The 16,250-nt window shown below is 39.0% G+C and overlaps 1 protein-coding gene across 1 annotated transcript in view; it reads left to right on the top strand.

The window, feature by feature from the left end:
- The first annotated feature begins 3,527 nt into the window (after window positions 1-3,527).
- The window catches only part of LOC103022513 (cytochrome c oxidase assembly factor 6 homolog), a 15,730-nt gene continuing 3,007 nt past the window's right edge, over window positions 3,528-16,250 (top strand). Inside the window, exons 1-2 of the mRNA XM_007237768.4 lie at window positions 3,528-3,886; window positions 6,654-6,834. Of these exons, the coding sequence (XP_007237830.2) occupies window positions 6,691-6,834 (144 nt within the window). The 5' untranslated portion in view covers window positions 3,528-3,886; window positions 6,654-6,690. The remainder of the gene's footprint in view (window positions 3,887-6,653; window positions 6,835-16,250) is intronic.

Below are 16,250 nucleotides of genomic sequence, written 5' to 3'. Positions count from 1 at the left end.
GTACTCTTCAGATCATGTGTATTTGGTCTGGCCCAAGATGAAAAAGTCCTTCAAAATCACACTTGAACATCTGCCTCATATTTTTTGAGCGCAATGGCTTTTAAAATATAATTTTATTAAATATATATTTAATTATTTATTGTAATATATAATTATAAATTCAGTAATTAAAATAAATATTTTACAATATACAAAATTATATTTAATACGATATTGTATATTTACATTGTTAATAAACAGATGTACTGCTTTTCTTCATTCTATCTCCTTCAGTGTTGATCTGTGAGGTGTTTAATATAAACAGCGGGTGTTTGTGAACGCTCCCTTTAGTTCACGGTGGTTCAGTGAAGCGGCAGCTGCGAATATCAAACCAACTTCAGCCGGGGAATACGAGGCTGCGAATATCGAGCCAAACGAATCTGGAGCTGCGAATATCAAACCAACTTCAGCCTCGTAAGTACCCCTGCGTTACCAAAGCCAGTTTACTGGAGAATACGCGGGCATTAAACCAAACTAAGTGGACTGTGTGGCTTCAGCGGGTCTTCTGTTTATGTTAAATCAGCCAAGCTGAACTTGGTTTAAAGCTAAAAATGAGTACCGGTGCACTTAAGTTATTTGTTTCAAACATTGTATTTCCCTGTGGGTATGAGCCAAGTCTAGTTAAACCAAAAACACTTCACAAAATATCCCTTATTTACCGTGTGAACCACATTACAGTACTAACGCAACTCCGAGACTGGCTGTTTAATGACGCTAGCCTGCTAGCGCTAGCATACTAGCGCCCTAGCACAAGCGAAGCTCATAACTGACACATTTGAAGACAAGTATAATTAACTACACATAAAATTATATTTTACACTATATGTGGTTACAACGCCCCTAGGATGCGATCGAAAGTGAATTGAGTTTAAAAGTTTGTTTTACGAGCTATGCTGGCGCTAGGGTGCTAACGCTAGCGAGCTAACACTAGCAAGCTAACGCTAGCGCCCTAGCGCTAGCATAGCTCGTAATTCACACATTGGTTGGCAGATATGAGTATCCAGATACACGTAAAATTAAAATGTAACGTTACACTATATGAGGTTACGAGACCCACATGATGCGACCGCAATTCCGTGATTGATTCCGTCATTTTGTGATTAAAAAAAACGCTAATGCTAACTTGGCTAGCTAGCTCTAGCTAACATGAAGCTGACTGGCCAGGTAGATATTTTATTACACAGTGAGGTTTCTCTTACCTAAATTCCCCATACACACGAACCGCTTTTAATAAATTATCAAGTACAGCTCAAATATACATATTTATGACAAATACTCACCGCACTCGCTGCTTTTCCAAAAGAAAATGGCGCTGCTGCTGAAGAGAAGTCCACAGATAGCCACGAATGCTGCAGAACCACAAGTCCAAGGGGTGGAGCCTGACCTCCTGACCACCCATATCTTCTTTTCATTGGTTTTAAGTCATTGCATTTCAATTCGTCTTAAACTTAACACGTGTCCCTTACGTTTCCCGACCAGGAATTAACCTTAAGACTTTTACCGTTTATAGATCAAAATGTTATTTGCTACGTAGCACATTTAAATCACACAATACAGATTTAAAAGAAGTTACATGTCTGTGATTACAAACATAATAAAATGCTGTACATTTCCTATATAGATATTAACTATTTCATTTTTTATCTTTAATAAAAAGGGCCTAAAGACAAAATAAAAAATAAATAATTAAAATAAAGGATGCCAATGAGTGTCTTATCTACCAGCAACCATGTTCATTTATTATTACAGATATTAATACACAATCAAAACGAGTGAGTAAAACCGGATGCGGAAGAGTCCGATCTGCTTCAGACCAATGAAAACACGACGTAGGAAGAGTTGGATCAGATCCAGCCCCACCCCCTGGACTTGTGGTTCTGCAGCGAGGGGTACTTGACGAATGTCCCGGATGAAGAAAGTAGCCAGCCTGTTGAGTTTACTTCACTGGGATGCGTTCACCAAACATGCACTTATTAATTAAATCAGACAACTTAACTGACTTTCATCACAGCAGTCCAACTGACTCAGGTTTCTCTTGCTAACACAACGCTGTTAAGTAATTTTAATTAAAAATACTTGATTAAAATCAACAACAGGGTGAGTTTATTTTTTTGAGTATATCGATCTGTTACCTAGATTTAACCTTAATTTTTAAAAATATTTTTAATGTTGAAAGACCTTCCACACTAGGTAGCTAGGTTAAACCAGCCACTTTAACATCTCACCACATTTCCACATTAAATCAATGATTTACAGAAGCTTTATAAACTAAAAAAAATAAATCTACAGAAAAACGAACTATATACTTTTTACTTGAATCGTTTCTGACAATGTGGCCACACTGGCTTTTTAACTTCTATCTCGCTGGCTTAACGCTAGTTAAATCAGGTTCTGACTCCATCACAGATCCTATTTAACCCGGTTCTGTAATAATAAAATATAACGTTCACAATAAAAACTGATAAACTGTTTTTCCCTTCACAGGTAAACAATTAACTTTAAAGTTTCTCAGATTTATCTGACCTTAGCCTAGGACTAGTGGTGTCAATCGATTAAAAATGTATTCCGATTAATCACAAAAAAATCTGTGATTTACTGCGAATAATCGCATTTGTTTTTCCTCAGACGTAAATTATTATAGTGGATATTTAAATGTACATAAAATAATGAATGTAAGAAATGTAAAATGCAAATATATGTATATAAGTGGTGTCAATTAAAATAATAGTATATACTTGTATGTTTGATGGGAGATAAAAATCAATGCAGGGTGCTGGAATAAAGAATGCATGATAAATTGGACTGTAAAATTGGTTGTGAGGATTTCTGAATTCGAACTTAATTTGAATATTTAAAAAAAATCAGAGATGAGGTGCAGTGCGGGTGTGTGGTGCGTGTGTGCACGCGCACAAGCTGGAAGTCTGAACCGGAGTGTTACTGCTGGACACCGTATGAGTGCACCGTTTAGCCGATTAGCCAGAAAATAGATCAGTGTGTTGGGCGGGGGTGGGGTAGATTACGGCGGAAGTAGGAGTCAAACTTGGTGCCTTAATTAACTTGTGTTAAAAAAATAGTAACGCGTTGCTGATTCCAAATTAACAGCGCGCGTTAACGCTTTAACGTTGACACCCCTACCTAAGACATGTTCCTCATAACTGCAGCAAAACGCCACGTGCGCAATCTAAAGGTCAAATATAGCTATTACCGTACAATCTGTTCTTCGGAGAGCAGCGGTGAAGCAAGATGCCTACGCCTTGGAACTGCAGTTCTGTAACGGCTGGTCTAGAATTGCAGTTGGCTGTCGTCAATTCCAAGCCGCTAGGTGGCGCAGGTCTAAAACTACGGCTCGTCTAGAATTGCAGGTCTAAAATCATAGATATAATGTGTATATGAGATGCCTATGCTGCAGATCTAGAACTGCAGGGCTAGAGTTGCGGTTGGCTCTTAGAACGTGCAATTGGATAATGTAGGGAGAAGCAGCACTTTGTACCACGTCAACGCAGCTTCTGTTGTTTTTGAGGCTGTTTCATTCAAATTAGCTTTTTTAATGGGTTTATTTAATTTTGTAGTTTTCCCTCCCAATTTCTCCCACTGCATTTCACCATCCTGAAGACTGCACTGTACACTCCAGCTCAGCAGGGGCACTCATGCGGCTGGAGTTGCTGAGCCCCGCCAGAGCTCCGGAAAAAGAAGCAGAAGCAGAGGCAAACGCAGAGCAGTGAGGGCTGTAGAGCACCAGAGACTGTGCCCTTGACTTTCACACCGCTCAGTTCAGTTTAGCACAGCGCAGCGCAGGTCTGCTGTGCTGTGAACTGAAGTCGTTGTGGAGTAGCGGGTCATGTATTTGGTAAGTACGTTAGTTGGGCTGAGTGTTAATTGTCTAGTTATATCTTTGCAGTTATTTCATTTAGTCATTCAGTATTCAGTGTATTATTCCTTATTAGGGTTCAAGCACCTAATAAGATTATTATTATTTATTATTTTTTATTTATTTTATTTTATTTTTTTCCCTCTGAAAATGCATTTGTGCTCCCTAAACCGTAACTGCCTAAACCGAGAAATGAAACTTGGTAGGTAGTTATAGGCTGTGTCTCAATTCAGGGGCTGCATCCTTCGAAGGACTCATTTGAAGGCTGATTAAGTATTATTTAGTTTATATATGTAGTATCATGTTTATGTGGTTATATGTTAATAGTTTATAGATATATAAATACTTTATTTACATAAACTAAATAATATATATGTATGGGTGTGTGTGTGTGTGTGTGTGTGTGTGTATTAATGCATTATTTAGTTTATTTATAAGTATTGTTTAGTTTATATATATATATATATATATATATATATATATATATATATAGTATTTATATATAAAAAAATACATAATACTATATAATATGTATAATAAATAATATAACATAATACTTTATTTAAATTTATTCTCTTTTTTCCAACTTCATTTCAAACGCCCTTTTATTTGTTTATGTTCAGTTCCACCCGTTCATATTTAAAATATTTAAGTAGCTGCACAGTTAATTAACCTGGACTTAATTAATTTGGTATTTTGTGGTCTGAAGCAAAACGAGAATCTAAATCTCTGGCTCATTTCTCAGCTCTGACTTTGGTTGTGGCGGGTAGAATCTCAAACAGGAAACAGGAAATACTCCGTAGGGTAGACTGTCCCATTTCAGTACTGCCATCACAGCCTAACCATCCTTCAAAGGACACACCTTCGTAGACCGCGTCCTTCGAAGAATGCAGTCCCTGAATTGAGACACAGCTATAGGATCAGTGCCTCTCAAAGTTCCGCCCACTTAGATTTTTTTTTTATTTGCATAATATAACTCTTGCAAACTAGTTCTAGAAATTTATACCAATCCTTAAATCAAAGCTTAAATCAAACTAGTCTTTGGCTATTTGAGCTATGACCTCCTTTTTGGTCTTGTTGCACACTGTAGAGTCTGTAGATAAATATTAATAAAACATTGTGACATTTTCACTTAAAATAGTGTCCATGCTTTAAGCAATCAGTGTGTCCTTGGACTTTTCTAACAAAAATTGCTGTAACTCTACAGTATTTGCTCTCATCTCACAGTGTTAAGCACTTTTGTACAATATCACTCTGATGAAGACAGCAAATTTCTACCCAGGTTGGCCTTTAGGGGACACAACAGCTCTCAAATATATTGTAAAAATATTATAACAAAAAAAAAAAAAATCATAGTTTGCTGTCTACAGAAAAACTGGTGCCATTTGCTTTAGTGCTAGATTTAGAACAACTTTGTAATTACATATCTTGTCAGACAATGCACTCCTTTCTTTTATTTTTGACTTGTTTGGTCAAAAACCTCAGCTTATTTTGAAAAGATCAAAAGGTCAATCTGAACAAAGTTTGAATGTGACAATTCTTGTTGAAGTCTCCTGATCAAAATTCATAACATGTAGACACCTTTTGGCAAATTGTAACTCGCTATATATTTTAAAACACTAATCATGTTTCTATATCTCTGCTCTACAGTTATAACAGGTGAAAAGCTTTTGACAATGTCTGAGTGTGTAAAAGTGTCTCAAATTGTATTGAACTTGAACTCTTACACATCATCATTCAATGGTGTAGTAGGCACCAGCAAGTAAAAATATTGCCGCAAGTGGCAGTCATTGGGTTCAAACACCAACTGCTTGAACCCGATGATTTCCACTTGCGGCTATGTTTTAACTTGCTTTTGATTATCATACATTCATATTATTTTTGTCTGCCTTTTTTTTTTTTAAATAAAAGTCCTTTTTGTCACTACCCCTCTAATGCACGCATGGGTCAAAAATGACATGCATTAATTTTCTGTTAAACTGTGCTTATTACTGTGCTTTTGTTTTGAATCTTCATTTTCATTTTTGTTTTTTTACTTTGTAAAGAAGCAGATTTTGTATTTCTACATCAGGTTTACATACATGGATTAGAAACAACCCACATGCATTTACCATTTCACAGATCAGCTCCAGTCACACATCTCAGTATGTTTCTTTTAACTGTTCAAACATTACTTTACAAACTATCTGGTGCCAGTAGTTAATGATAGTTGTATATAATATTTGAATAGGTTGAGAGTGAGTGCATTACCTGTCAAAGTTATTATTAGCAATTAGCTGTTAACCTGTTCTATTTAAGTTAGATTTGGTAGGTAATTTATCTACAGGCTGTTTTTGTGATTTAATATTCTTGGTGACAATATCTAAAAAAGAATACATTTTTAAACAAAATAATAGTACAGTTTTATGTAGTATAACTATATAGTATGACAGTTTCAAGCATTCAGTAGAAACAAAAAAAAGTCTGTAAACGTTTGTAGATTTTGTACATAATAGTAAATTACCAAGATATTGATTTTTATACTCATTGTGTATAAAATTATATTAATAAGACATACAATCTATCACAAACTAAAAACAAAAAATGATACAAAAAAGCTTCACACAAAATAACGTTTTTTTAAAGTAATTAAATTAGCTCCTTTCCCTAATAGCATGCCAATATACTTTGCTAAGCATTTATAACTAAAATAATTTTTAGCTATAGTTAGCTAACTACAGTAGATTCATTTTCTTCCTCTTCCCAGCCTACCTCGCTGTTAACCTTGGATTCAGCATCAAGCTATGAGTGCTCCAAACTCACAGGAGAGACGGGCCTGCTGGGGAGCTCGAGATGAGTTTTGGAAGTGTCTGGACCATAATCGAGACGACGTAGCAGCTTGTGAAAAATATAAAACAGACTTTGAGATGCTTTGTCCTGCTCAGTGGGTAAGTATTCATATTATTGCAAGTGTGATTTTATAGAGTAGTAGAAGCCAAATTGACTGTACCAGTCTTGGCTTGTGTGTACACTAGTGCTGGGCTATTAGGGCCTTAAAATTAATCTTCAATTTTTTTCACCCAAAAACCAGATTTTTGATTGTAATCCATTTTTTCACCCCCTACTAAAATAAAACTACAGATGACAAAAAATGGTTAAAATATAATATATATATATATATATATACACACACACACAGCGGGTAAAATAAGTATTGAACACGTCTCCATTTTTCTAAGTAAATATATTTCTAGAGGTGCTATTGACATATTTTTCAAACCATAGATGTCCAGAAATTAAGTTTTTTTTAATAATGTGGAATGGCACAGGGAAAAAGTATTGAACACACTTACTGAAATTGATTTAATACTTTGTACAAAAGCCTTTGTTGGCAATGACAGCTTCAAGATGCCTCCTGTATGGAGAAACTAGTCGCATGCATTGCTCAGGTGTGATTTTGGCCCATTCCACACAAACAGTCTTCAAATCTTGAAGGTTTCGTGGGCCTCTTCTATGAACTCTGATCTTTAGTTCTTTCCATAGATTTTCTATTGGATTCAAGTCAGGTGATTGACTGGGCCATTCTAGCAGCTTTATTTTCTTTCTCTGAAACCAATTGAGGGTTTCCTTGGCTGTGTGTTTGGGGTCATTGTCTTGCTGAAATGTCCACCCACGTTTCATCTTTATCATCCTGGTAGATGGCAGCAGATTTTTATCAAGAATGTCTCTGTACATTTTTCCATTCATCCTTCCTTCAATTATTTGAAGTTTGCCAGTACCATATGCTGAAAAACAGCCCCACGCCATGATGTTCCCACCTCCAAACTTCACTGTTGGTATGGTGTTTTTGGGGTGATGTGCAGTGCCATTTGACCTCCAAACATGATGTGTATTATGGCATCCAAAGAGTTCAATTTTGGTCTCATCTGACCAGACTATATTCTCCCAGTATTTCACAGGCTTGTCTAAATGTTGTGCAGCAAACTTTAAACAAGCTTCAACATGCTTTTTTTCAGCAATGGAGTCTTGCGTGGTGAGCGTGCATACAGACCATGGCGGTTGAGTGCATTACTTATTGTTTTCTTTGAAACAATTGTACCTGCTAATTCCAGGTCTTTCTGAAGCTCTCCACAAGTGGTCCTTGGCTCTTCGACAACTCTTCTGATAATTCTTTTCACTCCTCTGTTAGAAATCATGCGAGGAGCACCTGGTCGAGGTTGGTTTATGGTGAAATGATATTCTTTCCACTTCCAGGCCCCAACAGTGCTCACTGGAACATTCAGAAGTTTAGAAATCCTTCTGACATATCTCAAAGCTAATTTAGCTAGCTAACTAGTTAACTTAAAGCTAAGTTAGCTAGTTATAACTTATATATTAAAGCTAGGTTGGCTAGTTATAAATCCTAAATTAAAGCCAGGTTAGCTAGTTATAACATAAATTAAAGATAGGTTAGCTAATTATAACTTATAAATGAATGCTAGGTTAGCTAGCTATAAATTATAACTTAAAGCTAGGTTAGCTAGTTAAATTAAAGCAAAGGTAGCTAGTTAAATTAAAGTTAGGTTAGCTAGTTAAATTAAAGTTAGGTTAGCTGGTAGCTAGGTTGGCTAGTTAAACTAAAGATAAAGTAGCTAGTTAAATTAAAGCTAGGTTAGCTAGTTAAATTAAAGTTAGTTTAGCTAGTTAAAATAAAGCTAAGTTAGCTAGTTATAACTTATAAATTAAAGCTAGGTTAGCTAGTAATAAATCCAAAATTAAAGATAGGTTAACTAGTTATAACATAAATTATAATAAAGGTTAGCTAATTATAACTTATAAATGAATGCTAGGTTAGCTAGTTATAAATCATAACTTAAAGCTGGGTTAGCTAGTTATAATTTATAACTTAAAGCTAGGCTAGCTAGTTAAATTAAAGCAAGGCTAGCTAGTTAACTTAAAGCTAGGTTAGCTAGTTAAATTAAAGATAGGCTAGCTAGTTAAATTAAAGTTAGGTTAGCTAGTTAAATTAAAGCTGTAATAATAATAATAATACTTCATTTTTATATAGAGCTTTTCTAAAACCTAAAGACACTTACAGTCATTATTAGTGGAAACAAATAGAAACATTACACAACAAATGGTGACAATCAACCTAATATGAGAACAGGACAGCAGGGATAAATGGTATAGCACATTAAACAGAAGGAAGGCCGTAGGCAAGAGAAAGAGTGTCTTGAGAGTCGATTTGAACATGGAAAGAGAGGAGGATTGTTTGACTGCAGATGGGAGAGAATTCCATAGTTGAGGAGCAAGTCTGGAAAAAGCCCGATCACCAAAGCCACAGAGTTTAGAGGCTGGGACTTTAAGAAGTCCAGCAGTAGCAGACCTAAGGGATCGAGATGGTCTATAAGGAAGAAGGAGGTTTGAAAGATAAGGAGGTGCAAGATTATTTAATGCCTTATAGGTAAGTAAGAGAATCTTGAATTGAATCCTGTATTTAACAGGGAGCCAGTGAAGATTATGGAGAACAGGTGTAATGTGTTCATGGGTGCGAGTGTGAGTGAGTAAACGGGCAGCTGCGTTTTGTACCATCTGAAGTTTATGGATAGAGGAAGAACTAATGCCAGCGAGAAATAATCTAGTAATAATCTAGTTAGCTGGAAATTTAAGCATGAAGGAGGATTTCAGCAGTGGACTGAGAAAGAGATGCACAGAGATGAAAGAATGCAGTTTTCACCACAGAGTTGATGTGAGTTGTAAAAGAGAGAGTGGAATTTAGAAGAACGGCCAAATTTCGGACTCGGAGAAATTACTGTACCACCAAAGTTGAGAGAGAGAGTAGGAATTTGATTGAGGACTGCCTTAGTGCTGATCTTATTACTGTTTAGCATGAGAAAATCCAGTTCTGGATCACAGAGAGACAGCTTTCTAAATGAGTAGTGGGTGGGTTATTGATAGAGCTAGTGCTAAGATAAATTTGCGTGTTGTCCGCTTAAACGGTGAAAGTCAAGGTTAAAGTGACGCAACAGAGGCCCAAGAGGAAGAATATAGATGATGAAGAGGAGAGGTCCAAGGACTGATCCTTGTGGTACCCCGTGTTTAATCACAGAAGTATGGGACGAATAGCCAGCCAATGAAATAAATTGTTTTCTGTCTGTTAGATAAGATGAGATCCATTCCAGGGCAGTGCCAACAATGCCAAGTTCACAGAGTCGTGATAGAAGGATAGAATGGTTAATTGTGTCAAATGCAGCAATTAAATCTAGTAGTAAAAGAATGTTGAAAGCACCAGCATCAGCAGCTACCAGTAAATCATAAATAACCTTGACCAATGCCGTGTCGGTACTGTGAAAGGGTTGGAAACCAGATTGAAAGGGTTCAAATAAGTTTTGTGATTCAAGATAATGTTGTAATTGGCAGGCCACATTTCTTTCAAGGACTTTAGACAGGAAGGGAAGAGTGGAAATAGGGCGATAGTTGAGGTCAGAAGGGTCGAGACCAGGTTTCTTTAGAATAGGAGTGACTGCAGCAGTTTTGTAAACAGATGGAACCTGATCAAGGAGAAGTGATTGATTGATGAAAACAGTGAGGTGGGGGAGCAAGGCAGGTAAACAGGCTTTAGTTAAGTTGGTGGGGAGTGGATCTAGAGCACAGGTTGTGGTCTTAGAAGACTTTATAATGTTAGTGACAAAGGAAGAGTCAATACTGTTAAAAGCAGAAAGAGAGGCAGAAGAAACATTAAAATGGGAGGGGTGGGTAGTATGAGAGGATTGAGAGGGGTGTCCAGAAGAAGCAGAGATCAGGGATCTATGAATATTTGCTTTTTTGGAGTCAAAGAAGTGTAAGAAAGCGTTACAGAGTGCTGGAAAGGGAACAAGAGTGTTGTCTGGACTTTTAAAGAGCTTATCAACTGTTGAGAAAAGGTGCCGAGAGTTTGTTCTATGCTGACTGTTAATAAGGTCAGTAAAGTAGGTTGTCTTAGCGGCACTAACAGCATCTCTATATGCAGACAGATGTTGCTTATAGGCATTCGCATGAACAGTACGTTTTGTCTTTTTATAGAGACGTTCTAGCTGACGACCAACCTGTAACATGCTACGTAGATCTGCAGTATACCCGGAGTAGTAGGTAGAAAAGGTCACCATTTTTGTTTTTCGGGGGGCTAGTGTATTCAGGGATTCACTGAGGGCGGAATTTAGCAGCAGTGCATGTGATTCAGGAGAGGAGGGGCAGAAAAGAAAAGAAGTGTCAATAGACTGAGTCTTATGGAAAGAGATACATTTTTTGGTGGAGTGGCGGGGGAAGATCAAAGGGACAGTAAACGGGATAAGTTTATGATCAGAGAGTGGAAACAAAAGAGAGTGAGGGTTGAGAACGGGCAGCGAGGAGGTACAGAAGTCAAGGGTCCGACATTTGTCGTGGGAAAGTGTACATGTTGTGTAAAAGAGAAGCGCTCAAGGACAGACGCTCAAATCAGAGGCAGCTTTGCAGTCATGGGTTGAAACTTGGATATTAAAGTCACCGACCAGCAACAAGCGGGCATAAATTGTGCCAGCAAGAGTGAGCAGTTCAGACAGCTCGGGCAGGAATAATGGATTAGGTTTGGGTGGACGATACACTAGTATTGCAGTGACAGAGCCAGGTAACTTAATGGTGAGACATTCAAAAGAATTAGCAGATGTAATGCTTACTTCAGTAACAGTGATCTTGCTGTTAAAAATAACCGCAAGACCACCGCCTCTACCGAAAACATAGGAGCGCTTTTTCACCTAGCCGCTTTCTTATCAAATAAACCACATATCTGAAGTCTAAACCCCTACATTTGACTATTTTTATAGTCGATGTTGGTGATTATGCCAACCTATCGTTGCAGCCCTACTATATTTTTAAATCGCATTAAAACTTGTAAGTCAACTTGGTTGTGATATCAGTTTCTTCAACATCCGACTTTATAAGAAAATGGAATGGAGCATTAACTTTCAATGAGCCAAAGGACCAGCTGTTAAGCCTGTTTGTTCCGTTAATGCTTGAACTATTGCAGCTTACTCCAGAATCCGACTCCTATTTGCGTGCATTCCATTCTATAGTTTTTATAGGATTTTTATTCACAGCCAACTGAACATTACCTAAAGCATCAGCTATATTTTCATTTACAATCTGCATACTGTTTTACTTAAGTGTAGGTGCAGTGCACATACATTTAGTTGTTAATCAATCCAGTAAATAGTCAAATAAATATATATTTAAGCCTTTAGCATTTCTGTGATGTGACAGCTTTCTCCACATTATTTGAAATTCTGCAATTTTTTACATTTTTTCAAAAGTATATAATCTCTCATACTTCCTGTTTTGAGTAGGTATACATGATATATTGTGCCGTTAATATATTATATTAATATTGTATTATATATTACAAATGCACAATCAACATCAATGCTCATAAAAGTAAATAGTTTCCGTTTGCATAAATAAATATAACGTTATATAATTAATATATCAAGGATTTGTCAATTTCCTGTATTATATTACTTGATATCTAGTTAAGCTAGTGACTGCTGTGAAGAGAACAGTTGACAACAGAGGAAAGACCCTGTGACAGCATGGAAAAACAGCTGACAAGAGGGAATAGACCCTAACGGTGCTGCCATGGGCTGGCAATCCATGGTAGCAGCCACCATGGTTAACCATGTGTGTGCAACCAAGCAAGCTACATTGAAAAAGAAAAAAGCAATACCCCAGGAGTCAGCGAGAGCAGGGGTGGAAGATGACTCATAGGCGGATAACATGGTTACGGACTCTGGAACGGACATGACTACGAGAAGTGGGTTAAGCATAGAGGCAGGTGGGATGGTAAGTGGAAAGGAGTTGCTGACCTGTGTGTGTGGGTGGAGCAAGGTCACATCAGTGAGAGGGCTGAGGATACACCAAGGAAAGATGAGGTGCTTGAGTGAAGGAGTGCAGGGGCCCCGCATTGAACAATACTTTGAACAGAATTGTTTGAGTCAGTCGGCTGAAGTCCAGCGGCAGGTTACGTGCCACAGTCCGCAGGATATCAATACCTTTGATACTAGGGAGGCTAACTTAAGCACAGAAGGAGTGGAGGATGAAGGAGGTGTTGATAGGTCAAAGGCTAAGGGAAAGCAGATGGGTAGGGAGAAAGGAATCGGTCAAAGATCCAAAGTTAAATGGCCAGGCACAGGAGACAAGATGGCATGGAGGAGTATTAATGATGATTTGAAAGGTATGCTTGAGGGTTTGAAGGGAACAGCAGAGAGTAAATTGAACAGGCTAGGTAAAGTCATTTATGATTATGGAATGGCAAGATTTGGTGTTGTGCAGAGGAACGTAAAGTGTCAAGATGTAGTTAAATCAAGGCGGCAGGTAGAAATAGAAAAACTGGTTAAGGAATCAAGGTTACTCAGAAAGAAGTGGAAGAAGGGGAATGAGGCAGAAAGAGAGGGCATTGAGTTATTGCAGGAGGAGTTGAGAAGTAAGTTGGTAAAATTGCGGAGAGCAGAGGCTATGAGGAAAAGGAGGAAGAAGAAGGAGCGTGCTAGGATAGAGTTCTTTAGAGATCCATTTAGGTTTGTTAAGAGTCTGTTTAGTAAGGAGAAATCAGGAAATCTAAAGGTCGGAAAGAGGGAGTTGGAGGAGCACTTTAAGAGTGTTTACACAGAGAAGGAAAGGTCTAGCGACCTGGACCTACCAGCAGACATGCCGCCGTTAGGTGATATAGAGTGGAAAATGGATGTTAACCCCCCTAGGTGGAGTGAGGTTCAGGAGGTGGTGAAGGCTGCAAAGGCAGGTTCTGCCCCAGGGCCAAATGGGGTTCCATATAGATTATATAAAAGTGCACCAGATGTTTTGAAGTTTTTATGGAAACTAATGGCTATAGTGTGGAAGAAGGGGATTATTCCAAAGGAGTGGCGCAGAGCAGGTGGTGTTCTTAATCCAAAAGAAAAGGATTCTGTGGCTATTGATCAGTTCCGTCCCATAAGCTTGTTGAAAGTGGAGGGTAAGATCTTCTTTAGTGTGGTTGCACGTAGACTAGGAACGTACCTGAAAAGAAATAATTTAATTGATACGTCTGTACAAAAGGCAGGAATTGCAGGTTTTTCTGGTTGCATAGAGCATAATAGTATGATTTGGCATCAGATTCAAACAGCAAGAGCCGAGAAAAAGGATCTACATGTGGTGTTTTTAGATCTGGCTAATGCTTTTGGTTCGGTACCGCATGCATTGTTGTGGAAGGCATTAAATTTTTTTAGGGTTCCAGAAGAGATTTCAAGGTTAGTTAAAGCCTATTTTGAAGACATACAGTTTTGCTTTAGTGTAGGGGAGTGTGTCACATCTTGGCAACGACTGGAAATAGGTATAATGGCAGGTTGTACAATTTCACCGCTAGCGTTTACGATGGCAATGGAGGTGATTATTAGGGCTTCTAAGTGGGTCGTAGGCGGGGAGAGGCTGCATGATGGCACCCGGCTCCCACCAGTTAGGGCGTTTATGGACGATATGACAACATTAACGACCACGGTGCCATGTACCCGGCGACTGCTAGGGAAGTTAAATGATAATCTTAGGCTGGCTAGGATGAAAGTTAAACCGAGCAAGTCTAGTAGTGTATCAATCGTTAAAGGGAAATTGATACAAGAAAGGTTTATGATGGAGGGAGAAGTCATACCATCTATATTGGAAAAGCCAGTTAAGAGTTTAGGTAGGTGGTATACTGCAGCACTGAATGATAAAGAGCAGGTGGAAGGGTTGAGGACAGAAATGGTGGAGGCCATTAATAGAATTGATAAGTCTTTTCTGCCAGGTAAATTAAAATTGTGGTGTCTGCAGTTTGGTTTGTTGCCTCGTCTAAGGTGGCCACTTACAGTTTATGATATTCCGATTTCTGAGGTTGAGAGGTTAGAAAGGGTTATGAGCAAGGCTATAAGGACATGGTTGGGGGTGCCGCGTTGCCTTAGTAGTGTGGCGTGGTGTGGGAGAGGGATGCTGGAACTGCCGTTGACGAGCTTGGTTGAGGAGTTCAAATGTGCTAAGGTAGGACGTGAAATGCAGTTGTTAGGGTCAAAAGACGGGCTGGTTAAAGCAACAGCACCAGTGACTAGGTCTGGGAGAAAGTGGAATGCTCGAGAAGCTACTCAAGCCGCAAGGAGGGCACTGGAGCACAGGGATGTTGTGGGGCAGGTGCAAAATGGGAGGGCAGGATTAGGTTTAGGTGATTCTTGGAAAGCATTCGGCAAGGCCACATCACCTGAGAAAAGGCGTATGGTTACAGGGTTTATTCGTGAGCAGGAGGAGGAAGCAAGGAGGGCAAAAGCAGCAGGGCAGAGTAAACAGGGGCAGTGGATGAGATGGGAAAGTGTAGAGAAGCGGAGAATCACCTGGCGAGAGTTATGGGGATTGGATACAGGCCGTATAAAGTTTCTTTTGGGAGCTACATATGATGTTCTGCCAACGCCACAAAACCTTGCTCAGTGGGTGGGTGAGGATCCAAGTTGTAAGCTATGTGCAGGAAGTGGCACGCTGAAGCACATTTTGTCGGCATGTAAGGTGAGTCTATCCCAGGGGCGCTACACATGGAGGCATAATCAGGTACTTAGATCTCTTGCAGGTGCACTTGATAAGAAACGGTTAGAAGTTAATAACATGCCCGTGGTAGGTTGCAGTAGGGTAATAACGTTTGTGCGTGAGGGGCAGCATAGTGGAGAAACAGCACAGTGCTTGAAAACTGCTGGTAAGTGGGCCAATGCACGAGATTGGAAGTTATTAGTGGATGTAGGTAGTAAACTGCAGATCCCAGAGTGCATTCTGGTTACAACCTTGAGGCCGGATGTAGTGTTGTACTCTGAAAGTAAGCGGATAGTGTATTTTATAGAGCTGACTGTTCCGTTTGAAGACGAGGTAGATGGAGCTTATGAAAGGAAAAGGCTGAAGTATACAGACTTGGTGGCTGAGGTGAGAGAGCGTGGGTGGCAAGCGTATATTAGACCGGTAGAGGTAGGTACTAGAGGCTTTGTTGCGAAGTCTGCCACAAGACTGCTGTCTGAATTCGGAATTAGAGGTCGTGTGCTAAGGACTGTAGTGAAGGAGTTGTCAGATGTAGCTGAAAGATCTAGTCAGTGGTTGTGGTTCAGAAGGGCTGAGGCTGTGTGGGGAAGGGAGTGAGTTTGTGCTTCTACAGCAAGCTTGGAGGGGGGTGGGTCTGGGACGCCAGACTTCACTGTTGAGCCTTCTGGAGGTGTCGTGGGCCTAATTCAGCGAAACACTGACGAAGGAAGGTGCCTACCTGATGACCCCTGAGAAGAGCTTGCACTGAAGTTTGTGTTGGAGTTGTTAGATGTAGCTGAAAGATCTAGTCAGTGGTTGTGGTTCA

This window comes from Astyanax mexicanus, chromosome 2 (genome assembly GCF_023375975.1).
Source record: "Astyanax mexicanus isolate ESR-SI-001 chromosome 2, AstMex3_surface, whole genome shotgun sequence".
Lineage (NCBI taxonomy): Eukaryota > Metazoa > Chordata > Actinopteri > Characiformes > Acestrorhamphidae > Astyanax > Astyanax mexicanus.
Note: the sequence above shows the minus strand (reverse complement) of the source record. Positions and strands in the feature narration are given on the sequence as shown.